The 14,487-nt window shown below is 43.8% G+C and overlaps 1 protein-coding gene across 8 annotated transcripts in view; it reads left to right on the plus strand.

The window, feature by feature from the left end:
* The window catches only part of PIWIL4 (piwi like RNA-mediated gene silencing 4), a 32,923-nt gene that overhangs the window by 4,012 nt on the left and 14,424 nt on the right, over positions 1-14,487 (plus strand). For 4 of the 8 annotated variants that reach the window (XM_081860223.1, XM_081860224.1, XM_081860221.1 and 1 more), the window contains exons 2-10: positions 1,274-1,378; positions 5,144-5,222; positions 6,332-6,457; positions 8,250-8,464; positions 10,416-10,537; positions 12,046-12,126; positions 12,492-12,689; positions 13,324-13,435; positions 13,702-13,825. In XM_081860223.1, the coding sequence (XP_081716349.1) occupies positions 1,292-1,378; positions 5,144-5,222; positions 6,332-6,457; positions 8,250-8,464; positions 10,416-10,537; positions 12,046-12,126; positions 12,492-12,689; positions 13,324-13,435; positions 13,702-13,825 (1,144 nt within the window). In that variant the 5' untranslated portion in view covers positions 1,274-1,291. The remainder of the gene's footprint in view (positions 1-1,273; positions 1,379-5,143; positions 5,223-6,331; positions 6,458-8,249; positions 8,465-10,415; positions 10,538-12,045; positions 12,127-12,491; positions 12,690-13,323; positions 13,436-13,701; positions 13,826-14,487) is intronic. The other 4 variants (XM_081860226.1, XM_081860225.1, XM_081860228.1 and 1 more) reach the window with 1 other exon arrangement.

The following is a 14,487-nucleotide window of genomic DNA, read 5'->3' on the forward strand; positions in this document are numbered from 1 at the left end:
GCAAGACTGGCCCATACGGGCAGGGGTACCTTTACCTTTACCTTACTACTACAAATACCAACAACTAAATTAAGATGCTGAAACAAAGAAGCTTTGTGGGGAGGAACTAGGAGTGGGTTTTTGTGGTCTTAGGAGGGGGTTCTAAAATCATGCCATTACCAAAAGCCAGTGAGAATAAGTGGTTAGAGTGTCAGACTAGAACCTGTGAGACCAGGATTAAAATCCCCATAGCTGTGAAACTCACCTTGGGTCAGTTGTTGCCTCTCAGTGGAACCTACCTCACACGGTTGTTGTGAGGATTAAACAAGGAAAGGGAGAACCATGTACAGTGGTACCTCGGTTTTCGAATATCTCAGAAGTTGAAGGTTTCGGCTTTCAAACGCTGAAAACCCGGAAGTAACTGCTTCAGTTTTCAAACGGCTTTTGGAATCCAAATGTGCCACGTGGCTTGTGTATTGAGTTTTCAGGACGTAAATGCTTCCGGAAATGCATGCTTCGGTTTTTTAATGTTTCGGAAGTCTTCTGGAAAGGATTGCATTCAAAAACCAAGGTACCACTGTACTTCACCTTGATCTCTTTGGAAAAAAGATGGGATATAAATGCAATAAATAAAGAAATAGTCCTGTCCCATGTAACCACCCACTCACAGCACCTATGAGAGTTGGGGAATATGGGCGAAACCTCTTAAAATGACTTAAGTGTACAGGTAGTTTCATACAGGGGAAGTCAATTAGAATCAGAACTGAAGAGTTGGAAGGAATCCTAGGGGCCATCTAGTCCAATTCCCGGCAATGCAGAAATCTCAACTAGATCCAACCTCTGCATAAAGACCCTCATTAAAGGAAATTACACCACTTTCTGAGGGAGTCTGTTCCACTGCCAAATAGCTCTTACTGTCAGAAGGTTCTTCCTGATGTTTAGTTTGAATCTCCTGTCTTGTAACTTGAATCCATTGGTTTGGGTCCTAGCCTCCAGAGCAGGAGAAAACAAGCTTGCTCCATCCTCAATGTGACAGCCCTTGAGATATTTTAAGATGGCTATTCTATCTCCTCTCAGTCTACTTTTTACCATGCTAAACATACCAGATTCCCTCAACCATTCCTCATAAGGCTTGGTTTCCAGACCCTTTATCATCTTGGTCACCCTCCTCCCAGACACATTCCCCTCTTTCTTGTGCATTCTACTGTAGTACCTATATTGCTCAAACTTGACCTGGTTGGATAGCATTCATTTCAAATGTCTGGATTTCTCTGTATCCTTTTCTTTATTTCAGCAGCTTAAATCTGCAGTGATGACTGGGCGGGCTCGAGTAAAAGCCAGAGGGCAAATCCTTTCTGAAGAAGAACCTAGGTTTGGACAACCTGGCTCCCTGCAACCGGTATGTAGGTTATATGGTTGTGACTGATTTGTTGTTTTTATGGGGAGGGGGAGAGTATTCACTCAAGTCTCAGAAATGTCCCTACTTAAGCAGAGTGCGGAGGCTCACCACATGCAGCAGATTTTGGGGTACTAGTCAATGCAAGCAAAGTTGCCAGTTATTTCACATGTGAAGGTCGGCAACGTCATCCCCACCGTTTGGGAATCCCTTGCAGACAACCACAGTGGCTGGAGACAGAGACAGGTTGTGCATCCATAGCAGTGTCAAGAGGAGGAATGATGACTGGGAGGAGTACAAAGAGAAGAAATGCCATGCTGCATCTGCAGCAGCACAACCAAATGCCTTCATCTGCCCCAGCTGCAACAAAACTTGCCTCTCCTCTGACAGTCTCTGTAGCCACAGCATGTGCTGCAACCTCTGCCCCAAAGGCACACTCCTCCATTGTCTCCTGAGACAGATGGATGCCAACATCCATAAAACTTTCTGTTTTAGGCACCAAAATGTCTTGGACCACCTCCACAAATTCTAATCTTTTGAGGGAAAGTGGTGGGCTATTGCTCCCAGACCTTAGTCATTATTATTTGTCTTCTTGTAACCAATGGTTATTGCTAAATAGGGAAAACAATGTTAAGCAAACAAGCAAACAATATACAAATGAAAACACAGAACTCGCTATAAAGTTTACAAGGTGAAACAAACAAATGAATCAGATGATGGGCCAGGGCTATACACCATTAGGTACACCCCAGAATACCTAACCACATTTTGTGCAGTATATTTATTTCTAATCTTCCAATTGTTGCTTCTGTCATCAAGTTCCGTCAACTCAAGAGGAAGCCTTAAGGCTTCGGTAATCTGTTCAATTCTCTCTCTCAGCCTCCCATCTGCAATATAATAATAATAATAATAATAATAATAATAATAATAATAATAATAATAATAATTTATTATTTATACCCCGCCCATCTGGCTGGGCCTCCCCAGCCACTCTGGGCGGCTTCCATAGAAACCAAAAATACAGTAAAATCACACGTTAAAAGCTTCCCTGAACAGGGCTGCCTTAAGATGTCTTCTGAATGTCAGGTAGTTGTTTATCGCTTTGACATCTGCTGGAAGGGCGTTCCACAGGGCGGGCGCCACTACCGAGAAGGCCCTCTGCCTGGTTCCCTGTAGCTTTGCTTCTCGCAATGAGGGAACCTCCAGAAGGCCCTCGGCGCTGGACCTCAGCGTCCGGGCAGAATGATGGGGGTGGAGACACTCCTTCAGGTATACTGGACCGAGGCCATTTAGGGCTTTAAAGGTCAGCACCAACACTTTGAATTGTGCTCGGAAACGTACTGCGAGCCAATGTAGGTCTTTCAAGACCGGTGTTATGGTCTCGGCGGCCGCCCCCAGTCACCAGTCTAGCTGCCGCATTCTGGATTAGTTGTAGTTTCCGAGTCACCTTCAAAGGTAGCCCCACGTAGAGTACATTGCAGTAGTCCAAGCGGGAGATAACCAGAGCATGCACCACTCTGGCGAGACAGTCCGCAGGCAGATAGGGTCTCAGCCTACGTACCAGATGGAGCTGGTAAACAGCTGCCCTGGACACAGATTTGACCTGTGCCTCCATGGACAGCTGTGAGACCAAAATGACTCCCAGGCTGCGCACCTGGTCCTTCAGGGGCACAGTTACCCCATTCAGGACCAGGGAATCCTCCACACCTGCCCGCCTCCTGTCCCCCAAAAACAGTACTTCTGTCTTGTCAGGATTCAACCTCAATCTGTTAGCCACCATCCATCCTCCAACCGCCTCCAGACACTTACACAGGACCTTCACCGCCTTCACTGGTTCTGATTTAAAAGAGAGGTAGAGCTGGGTATCATCCGCATACTGATGAACACCCAGCCCAAACCTCCTGATGATCTCTCCCAGCGGCTGCATGTAAATGTTGAAAAGCATGGGGGAGAGGACAGAACCCTGAGGCACCCCACAAGTGAGAGCCCAGGGGTCTGAACACTCATTCCCCACCACCACTTTCTGAACACGGCCCAGGAGGAAGGAGCGGAACCACTGTATGACAGTGCCCCCAGCTCCCAGCCCCTCAAGACGGTCCAGAAGGATGTTATGGTCGATGGTATCAAACGCCGCTGAGAGATCCAGCAGAACTAGGAAACAGCTCTCACCTTTGTCCCTAGCCCGCCGGAGATCATCAACCAGTGCGACCAAGGCAGTTTCAGTCCCATGATGAGGCCTGAATCCCGACTGGAAGGGATCCAAATGGTCCACTTCTTCCAGGCGTGCCTGGAGTTGTTCGGCAACCGCTCGCTCAATCACCTTGCCCAAGAATCGAAGATTTGAGACTGGGCGATAGTTGGCCATCGTCGCCGCATCTAAAGATGGTTTTTTAAGAAGCGGTTTAATAACCGCCTCTTTCAGTGGGTCTGGGAAGGCTCCCTCACGGAGGGAAGCATTCACCACCCCACGAAGCCCATCGCCCAGTCCTTCCCAGCTAGCTTTTATAAGCCAGGATGGGCAAGGATCCAGGAGACAGGTGATTGGTTTCACTCGTCCAAGCAGCCTGTCCACATCCTCGGGGGTAACAGATTGGAATTGACCCCACTCAACTTGACTAGACAGAACTCTAGCACTCTCCCGCCCCGGCCCTGCTCCCACGGTGGAGTCTACTTCTTCCCGAATCTGAGCAATTTTATCTGCAAAAAACTTTGCAAAATCATTGCAGGAGAACATGTGGCCCGTACTGGGCCCTGATGTTGCAGGTGGTTCCGCTAAATTGTGAACCACCTGAAAAAGTCTCCTGCTGCTGTTTTCTGCAGATGCAATAGAGGCGATGAAGAAATTCTTCTTCGCCGTCGCTATCGCCACTTGGTAGGCTCGACGTTGAGCTCTAACCTGTGTCCGGTCAGATTCGGAATGAGTTATCCGCCACCAGCGCTCTAGCCGTCTCAACGATTGTTTCATTGCCCTCAGATCCGTGGAAAACCACAGGGCTGTCCGGGCTCCATGCAATCGGAGAGGGCGCTTCAGAGCCAAACAGTCAATAGCCCTGGTTAGCTCCACATTCCAGCGGGCCACCAGGGAATCAGCTGAAAGGCCATCAACATGGGATAAAGCATCCCCTACCACTCTCTGGAAACCATTTGGATCCATTAAGTGGCGGGGGCGGACCATCTGAATTGGTCCCACCTCCCTGCAGAGGGGATGGGTCGCAGAGAAGTCCAGTTGCAGAAAGTGACCCAGACCTGCCTTAACAGGTCTGTTGTAAGGATTAATTGATTAAATATAGAAGGTGGTAAAGCACTATATCAGAGACAGGTATTGTTTTTAATTTAATAACTGAAAGTTTTAATAAATGAAATTAAACACTTTCCAGCCCACTTCTCAGGATATAGAGCCTGATAACATGGATTGTATTATACTATATATTTAAAGGGGTCTGTTCTTTACTTGTTGGCTGCATTAAACCCGGGGTATGGAATCTGCCTCTCTAGATGCTGGGCTACAGCTCCCATCATGCCTGACCATGGACCATGCTGGCTGGGGCTGATGGAAGTTGGGGTACAGCAATATCTGGCAGGCCACAAGTAGTCCCCATTGAAGCATTCAATTGTTTTGATGAACAAACATCTCTACACTTCTATTCTACCACATGTCAATAGGGAATGGTTTGTTTTTCTTTAAAGTAAATTACTTTTGTGCATAGTATTTTTAATGATATTTACTACCATTGTGGCACTGTCTTTTCTGCCATTTCTACTTCACAGAGTTGCTCTGGGAGTGGGGATTCTTTTGCTTTGCAGAAAGAAACTTCTCATACAAGTTCTGGGAACAGCCCCCCTAAATGTAAGTGTTTGGCTTAAATCACTATTTAATAAGTGACTATTGTTAACTTATCTTTCTCTCCAGAGCATGATAAGGTGTTCAAAGTGCTGGTAATTATTTGGGTTTTTTTAAAATTTAGTTTGTATACCACCCTCCATCTGTACATCACAGGGTAGTTCACAACATAAAACTTTTGCTTTTAAAACTTTACATGGCATATCTGAGAGAGCACCCTCTTCCACACAGACCACTTCATCCTTCAGGTCATCTGAAGAGGCTTTGCTCTAAGATTAATCCTTTTCCAAAGGAAAATATTGTTGCGCACACTACAATTTTGAAGTAGAGATTTTAGGGGTGTGGGTGCATATTCAAGGTTTGGTTTTCTTGGAATGAAGTTTACTGGAGATAGTGGTATCTTCATGATAAACCGCCCAGAGTGGCTGGGGAAGCCCAGCCAGATGGGCGGGGTATAAATAAATTATTATTATTATTATTATTATTATTATTATTATTATTATTTAGTTTTATTCACATATAGATGTAGAGGCTGAACATAAGAGGGAAGGGGGCTCTGCATTGACACTCTAACATACCAATAACATAATCCAATAACATTAAAGGTAAAGGGACCCCTGACCATTAGGTCCAGTCATGGACGACTCTGGGGTTGCGGCGTTCATCTTGCTTTATTGGCCGACGGAGCTGGCGTACAGCTTCTGGGTCATGTGGCCAGCATGACTAAGCCGCTTCTGGAGAACCAGAGCAGCGCACAGAAACGCTGTTTACCTTCCTGCTGGAGCGGTACCTATTTATCTACTTGCACTTTCTGCTGTTGAACTGCTAGGTTGGCAGGAGCTGGGACCGAGCAACGGGAGCTCACCCCGTCGCGGGGATTCGAACTGCCGACCCTCTGATTGGCAAGCCCTAGGCTCTGTGGTTTAACCCACAGCACCGCCCGCATCCCTAATAACAATATATTAGGGTGCATAACAGAACCCCTGTTTTGTGATATGCTGTTCCTGGAAAAGCTCACCATGCTTCTTCATTTTTTACATTTTGTTGATAGTTAAATGATGTTCATGGTGAGTTTTTCTCATTCTCTTTGATTTTATGTTTGCTTTGTCTTCTAGATGGCTTCTCTGTTGGAAGTTCTGGGTATAAAGTGATGGACAGAGGGGGAAGGATCCGTTGCAACTTTCAAGACATGGGAGTAAATACCAGGGAGACAATAAAACATGTGAAAGATTCTAAAACAGGTATAGTAATCTTTGTCTGGAAAGGGATTTTCATCTAGAAGTAGCCATCCTACTACAGCAACATGGCCTTTGCCCTGAGCTTTATTAGCATTGTAGCAGCCAAGCTGCAGCAATATTCCAGTTGCCGTGTTATGGGAGAGAGTAGGGTTGCCTGTGCATAGCCTTGCCATTGGGAAGTGTGTGTGTGTTTTAAGAAAATGTTGGAGTTGTGTGCTCAGTTATAGAAAGAGAGAAGGCACAAAGCCACCAAATAACCAATCTCTTGCTCTCTCTTTCTCTTTTTCTCTCTTGAAAAGTCTCATGGTCTAGCCACAGGCTCTTCCTGTCTGCTTTAAACTGAAAAATATGAATTGCTCTTTCCAAGCAAACTTGGTTGCACCCACACTGAAGCCACTTCATTTGTAGGGCATGACAAAGGCTGCTTGACTCTGCACACATCTTCCCCCAGTGATGCTGCTGCAGCCACCGCCACCAGAAAAGTGTTGGGCGCTGGCAGGCCAGTGGGGGGGGGCCTTTAACCACATCAGTTATGTGGACCACTGGTTGCCTACCTATGCACTAGACCAATTTATAAAACAGCCTGAACAGAGAATTTGTACCTTGGCAAAATGATTGCTAAAATTCAGCAGTCTTGTGGCAGCATAAATACAAAAGATGGCCCCTCTCAAAGTGGGGTGTAAACAGGGAGACAGAAGGAAATCTGCTTGATAAGTCCATTTTCAGAGGATTTCTCTGATCCCTAGTTCAGGTGTGTTTACTTTTTATATTGTGTTATTCTATCAAGATTTGGGTTGTTAATTAATTTGGCACGTTCATGCCTGGGGAGACGGAAGAAAGTGGAAAGGGTATCACAACATTGAAGAGAACCAGAGCCAATCTCATACAGTCTTCACAACTGAATGCATGCCAAATACATAGCATAGGCATTGTATACACTTTTTGTCCCAGTTTGCACATAGCTCTAAGCCACACCATGGCTAAGCGTGAACATGCAGACACAGTAAAAATGATGTCCATTTCACTCCCCCTACCAGCTCTGCTGCTGCTGCACTACTCACAGTCATTCATGGTGTGTGATTTGTCTTGCTCCAGACAAGCCATAAGCTGTAGCCAAGATTTGTTGTTTGTTCAGGGGAGACAAACCAAGGTTTGTCGCAAAGAGAAACTATGGCTTCTCTGAGTAGGGTGACAACAGCAGGACTGGAGGGTTGGGCAGAACAAAGTTGCTATTCTTTTTACTGTGTGTACCTGTATGCTTGTGTATAGACTTGGTCATGTCTTAGTGTTATGTGTGAACCAGGCCTATAGTCTTAAAGTAAATTTATATCACATTCAAATAGAAAGGCAGTCACATATTTAGCCCCTGTTGTGTGGCTCTGTATGCTAAACACTGCACATTGTTATGGCAGCTGCAAGTATATCTCCGTTGGTACAAAATAAAAAAAATCCTTCCAGTATCGCCTTAGAGACCGACTAAGTTTGTTATTGGTATAAGCTTTCATGTGCATGCACACTTCTTCAGATACCACGAAAGCTCATACCAATAACAAATTTAGTTGGTCTCTAAGGTGCTACTGGAAGGAATTTTTAAATTTTGTTTTGACTACAGCAGACCAACACGGCTACCTACCTGTAACTAGATCCATTGGTACAGTAGGAGTGATTTGTAGTTTAGGTCTGTCCTTGCCTGGAGAAAAGTTTTACCCAACCAAGGCTAGCAGCACATTGAAAAGAATCAAGAATACATATTTGTTCATGCAAAGTGAATTTTAATAAAGTTTGTCTATTTCAGGCTCAAGTGGAATTCCTGTGAAACTTGTTACCAACCTGTTTAGTTTAGGCTTGCCAAGGGAATGGCAGCTTTACCAGTATCATGTAGAATTTATGCCAGAGCTGGTGTCGAGACGTTTGCGGACTGCACTGTTGTATAGCCATGCTGAATTTCAGGGGAAAACCAAAGTATTTGATGGTGCATCTCTGTTTCTAACAGAGAAACTGGAGAATAAGGTAAGATCGTGTGCATCATTAAAATATGCAGGAGCCAACATTCTGGTATGTTTTGTTTGGGAAAGAGTTGCTTAAGAGGTTATATGTTAGCCTTCAAATATCATAAGAGTTGTTTTATAGATGATGGAACAAATTCGTTTTGTGTTGCTCCAGAGGATAGGCCCTAAAACAGTAGATTCAAATCACAAGAACTTCCTAATGGTATGAGCTCCTCTGACAATGGAACACAGACTGCTTTAGAAGGTGGTGGACTCCCATTGCTTACAGATTTTTAAGCAGTGGTTGGATGCCTACCTATTAGGGAAGCTGTACTGCACTAACAAGGGTGTCATGGACTAGCTGAACGCCAAGACTTGGTGAGAGGCACCAGCTGGTGAACCCCCAAGTAAACCCCCAGGGGAAGAAGACTCAGAGCCAGGGGATTGGTGGTGAAACAATGATAAGCGGTCAGAAGGACAAGACCGGGAGGAGGAGGTGTCAGAAGCTAAAGAGCAGGAAGAGTCTGTGGCAGAGAGCAGTCCAGAACCAGAGGCAGAGTGGAGGCTGGCTGCTGAAGAAGCCAGGGAGTCTCTCCCCCTGCTGTGACCAGCTTCCCTCTCCCCTGGTTGCTCAGAAAAACGAAGAGTAATGCAGGAATCTCAACTAGATAATACATGACAGGTGGTCATCCAGTCTCCCCTTCTCACTTGCATTCCCTCACTCCTGCCTGCTGTCTTCTCTTCTTCATCCTTTCACCTTCTCTCTGCTCCGATACTATTCAGATCCAGTGTCAGCATTTTTGCCCTCTTCTTCCTCATTAGTTCTAATCATGGCTGGGCTGAGAGGAAAGGTCTGACTTGCTAGGTGGCCTGTTGGAAAATGACCTTCTCCGTGCTGTGGCCTGAGATGGGCTTTCCTCCTCCCAGATGCTTCCTCTTCATTTTGTTTGTTCATTTAGTGTGTTGCTGCTTGTGTGTGAAAAAAGCAGAAGTTGTGTGAAAGATAGATGCTCTGGAATTCCCCCATAAAAATGTATAAAGGAACTTCAAACTTGCTTATAACTTCCAATCTGGTTTATGCCAGACCCTGGAAACTTTTTATTAGCCCCCGCCCCAAAGCATGAATAGCTTGCAAAAACAATAAAACTCTGAGAAAGTCTTTCGTTAGTAAAATTAACTGCCCGTCCCGAGATTCATTTATTTCAAGTAATGAAATTCAGTAATTTTATTTCCCTGATTGGTGCAATTGCCTGATGATAAAACATAAGAAGTGCCCTGTTACATTAGGCCAAAGGCCCATTTAGTCCAGCATCATGTTTTCGCATTAGCCAACCAGATGCCTCCAACAGGTCATGAGCAGTCTCCCTACTTGCATCTCTGATACTGGAGGTAGCATAGCCTTCATGCCTAGAAGCCATTGATAGCCATATTCTCTCTGGACATTTATACCAGGCCTTGACAGTCTGTAGACTTCCTGTTGTTCGCTGGCTGTAGAAGCTGCTTGGTGTGTGATACCTGCTTTCCTATCAGTTATGAAGAGAACTCAGAGGCTTTCGTATGCACATTTCAAAGAAAAGCAAGCTAGGCATGAGACTTCAGCCAGTAGTTTCCTAACTCATCCCAGGGTCTACAATATTCTCAGTACAATCCTTTTACAGTACAGTGGTACCTCAGGTTAAGAACTTAATTCGTTCCGGAGGTCCGTTCTTAACCTGAAACTGTTCTTAAGCTGAAGCACTACTTTAGCTAATGGGGCCTCCCGCTGCCGCTGCACCGCCACTGCACGATTTCTATTCTCATCCTGAAGCAAAGTTATTAACCCGAGGTACTATTTCTGGGTTAGCGGAGTCTGTAACCTGAAGCAACTGTAACCTGAAGCGTCCGTAACCCAAGGTACCACTGTATTTAGAAATGAGAAGATGTAGTCTGAAGAGAAACCGCATAACTCATATATTCCACTGACCCCTGGTTAGGTTACAGAACTGTCTTGTGTAACCCGGAGAGATGAAACTGTGAAGATGACTATTACACTAACCCATCAGCTGCTTCCCAGCAATCCTGTGTGCATTCAGTTTTTAAACATCGTCTTTAAAAAGTAAGCCTTTTGATAATTTATTGTCAAAGATCAGTTGGTCATAAAAAGATGCTCATAATATTTATATACTGCTAAAACAATAAAACAGCAAGCTATTAAAATAAAACCTTAAACATCACTGGCAGTTTATCATGTTTCTCTTCCCAGACTTCTTTGGGTGCAGTTTTATTATTGAAAAAAGTAAATGAAGCCACTTTCATTGTTAACATTTTTAACTGCAACTAAATATTTAATTTTCTAGCAAGAGCTCCATATATTCAGTGCATCCAATGGTCTAGTTCACAAGTCACAGAAAGCCATAGCTTATGGTTAACCATGAATGCAGGGCTCACTCCTGCTTTTCTTCTCCTTTAGCATGAGTGGAAACAGCAAACCACGACCCCCAGCTTAGTATTATACCTGGAGCAGAGATCATGGTTTGGTTGTTTCTCACTCAAACAAACCACAATTAATAAACGAAAAACAAACCATTACTTCATGTTGTGGCTTGTTTTGGAGCTAAACAAACAACAATTCTCTGTTCAGAAATAATGCTAGGCATCATGAATTGCACCTCATAAGGGGAAAAGAAGTGAGAGCCATTTGTGTGTCCATAGTAAGCTGTTAGCTATGGTTTACCACATGGATCAGGAAACCTTTTCAGCTTGAGGGCCACATTTCCCTCTGGGCAACCTTTTGGGGGCCAAATGCCAGTGGTGAATGGAGCCGGAGGCAAACAAAAGTAGGGGGATCATGAATATGAACAGTAGATAATGGCCAAGGCCATCTACTGCCTTATCTCTACAGATACAGATATCTTAAGGTATACAGTGGTACCTCCGTTCTCAAACAAAATCCGTTCCGGAAGCCCATTTGGCTTCCGAAACATTTGAAAACCGAGGTGCGGCTTCCCATTGGTTGCAAGAGCTTCTTGCACTCAACAGAAGCCATGTCTCACTTTCGGGTTCCAAAAAACGTTTGAAAACGGAAGCATTTACTTCCAGGTTTTCAGCGTTTGAGAACTGAAACGTATGACAACGGAAGCATTCGGGAACCAAGGTTCCCCTGTATTTCTAAACCTACCCACTAGTTATTGTGGGCGTCAGATGTAACTTCCAACATGGGATATTCTGAATGCTGATAAAAATTCTCATTTCCATTGCCAGTTGTTTTGAAACCAGCAGACCACTTTCAGATTAGCCCATCCAAAATACCCAAGACACCAGTCATGTTCAGACATTTCCCACAAATTTCTGCTAGCTGTGCTCTTCGTGGTGCTGATGCCTCAAATTCACCATTCAAGACTTATTAGATGAAAATTGCTCTTTTTATATAAGCATGTTAAAAAGTACCATATAATTCTATTTGATGGTTCTAACCATTGTTTATACACATGAATTGTTTCAGCCAAGGTAGATTTTAGTTCACATGTTTAGTTAGATTTGAGAAGTTTGCCCTGTGTAAAATTAACAAATTAGGAAAATGATGCTTCTGTTGCATGCCATATTTAAACATATGTTACTATTTAGGGTTTTGAAAAAGTTGTCTATGCACCAGATTGGACGGAACTTCTACAGTCCTTCAGATCCAGTGGAAATTCCCCAGCACAAGTGAGTTGGTTGCCCCCATCTTGTAATTACATAATTTAATCTCTTATTGGTAGATTGATTGTATGGCAATATGTTTTATGTGCAGCCCAATCCTATTCATATTTACTCCAGATAAGTAAGTCTCATTGGATTCAGTTGGATTTGCTCCTGCGTAAGGATTGCAGCCTTAATCTTTTTGCAGCAAATGTAAGCTTCAGCTGTTAAACTATGTCCAAATATAGAACTCTGCTTTTATATACCATCATGCTTAAAATGTAATTCTAGTTTCAATCCTGCATATACATGCCCTGCCTTTGAACCAGAGGGTGTGCACAGTGGATTTATTAGATCAACCCAGATATGTCTTTGCCATCCTTTTCTTTCAGATTGACCCTTTGGCCAGGATTTGCGGTGACTATTGGACAGTTTGAAGAGAAAGTGATGCTGTGTGCAGATGTGAGCCACAAAGTCCTTCGCAATGAGAATGTCTTGGAATTTATGATGAACCTCTATGGAAGTGTGGACAACTCACGTTTTGCAGAAACATGTGAAAAGGAACTGGTGGGGCTTATTGTCCTTACAAGGTAATGTTTGTTAATTGGAAGTTGCTTCTTCTTTTGGAAATTTTAAGTGGGTGCCTACATTTGAATTGACAAAATTAGCAAAGATTCAGTTGATATACACTCAGAACTTTTAAGAGCTCCCTGTATGAATCCTATTTCCTGTAAGTTAACAGATTGTTGGGTTCTAGTCAGATAGGGTGGATTTCCCGAACCTGTGGCCCTCTGGATGTTGTTGGATGATATCTGGATTATGTTGTCACCATTGGCTACATTGGCTAGGGCTGGTAGAAGGTTTTGTTCAAAACATCATAAGGGCATCTGGGTGGGGAAGGAACAGAAGAATCCTCATGCATAATCTTTGCTTCCCTTCTGTGAAAAGAAAAATTGCAACTTGTCCCCAGGTCCACCGAAGGGCAACTGCAATATTGCATGAATTCACAGATCCCATATTACACCATGAATATGAGTAGGTCAAGCTTTTCTTTTAGTGCAAGTCATCTCTGGTGTGCCTGCCATTGGTGTTGAATCTTAGTGAAGTAGTGAATTCTGCTGGATCATTTTGGGTCTATGACAGAGCAGAATAATATTCTGAAATGCACTTTATAATATTTATAATATTTTGAAATGCATTATAATGTGCACTTAATCATTTCAGATACAACAACAAGACCTATAGAATCGATGATATTGAGTGGACTGTGAAGCCAACAGATGTATTTCAGAAAAGTGACGGCACTCAGATCTCTTATGTAGATTACTACAAACAGGTAAATAAGAAGCAGGGTGATGCAGCAGGGCTAAACTCTTTTCACTGATACAAAATGGCTGTTAAGTGAAGGGTGGAATTTCACTGGTGAAAGACAGGAAAGAGTTGAGGCAAAATGGATATGGAATAATGTCATTAGGAATGCAAAATACTCAAATTCAGTTGGACATCCCATTTTGCCTTGTGCTGTGTATGTCTTGCCAATAAGTACCATGGGCACAGAATAAGAACAATTTGCCTACCTCTTATTTTAAATTTCCTGAACAGCAGTATGATGCAGTCCTGACTGACCTAAATCAACCCATGCTCGTAAGCCAGCTGAAGACTAAGGGCAGGAGCACTGTTGGACCTCGTGTGGCCCACCTTATCCCTGAACTCTGCTACTTGACAGGTAAACAACAGGTGATGTGGCCCATTAGAGCAACTTTGTGAACTTAGAGAAAACAGTCTGAACTTGTCTTCATTCAGTCCTCCAGTATTCAGGGCTTACAGATCTGGCTTATAGTCACATCGACTTCGGAGAAATTGGATGTTTTCAATTGTGGCAAGCAGAATCTGGAATACCCATTGCATGAGGATGGACTGTCATGACAGAGTACATTCTTTGCATGCAAAAAGTTCCAAGTTTAATTCCTGGCATCTGCAGCTAAAGCAGAGAAGGCCCATCAGTTGTTGTTGATCTACAGCTTCCATCATCCCTGACCAGTGGCCATGCTGACTGGGACTGGTGAGAATTGGAGTCTTCTGGAAGGACACAGCTTCCTTACTCCTGGCATAAATGTTAAAAAGCATGAAGAAGATAAAGTATGGTGGAGTGTTGTGAGACTAGTCTGGGATGTTGAGAAGTGGCATTGTTTGCAGTATTAACAAAACACATAATTTATCTGTGTAGCCTTCTCCACTTCTTTGGCAGTCCTTTATTTGACACACACAAGTGTAGGCACCAACCGTCAACATTTGACAGTGCATATTCTAAGTACAGAGTGGGGTGGCTTTTTTGTTGTTGCTTACTTTAGTTTTGCATTTGACACGCATTAAAACATGCACTTACTC

This window comes from Podarcis erhardii (genome assembly GCF_964252035.2).
Source record: "Podarcis erhardii genome assembly, chromosome: 4".
In the NCBI taxonomy this organism is placed as follows: Eukaryota; Metazoa; Chordata; class Lepidosauria; order Squamata; family Lacertidae; genus Podarcis; species Podarcis erhardii.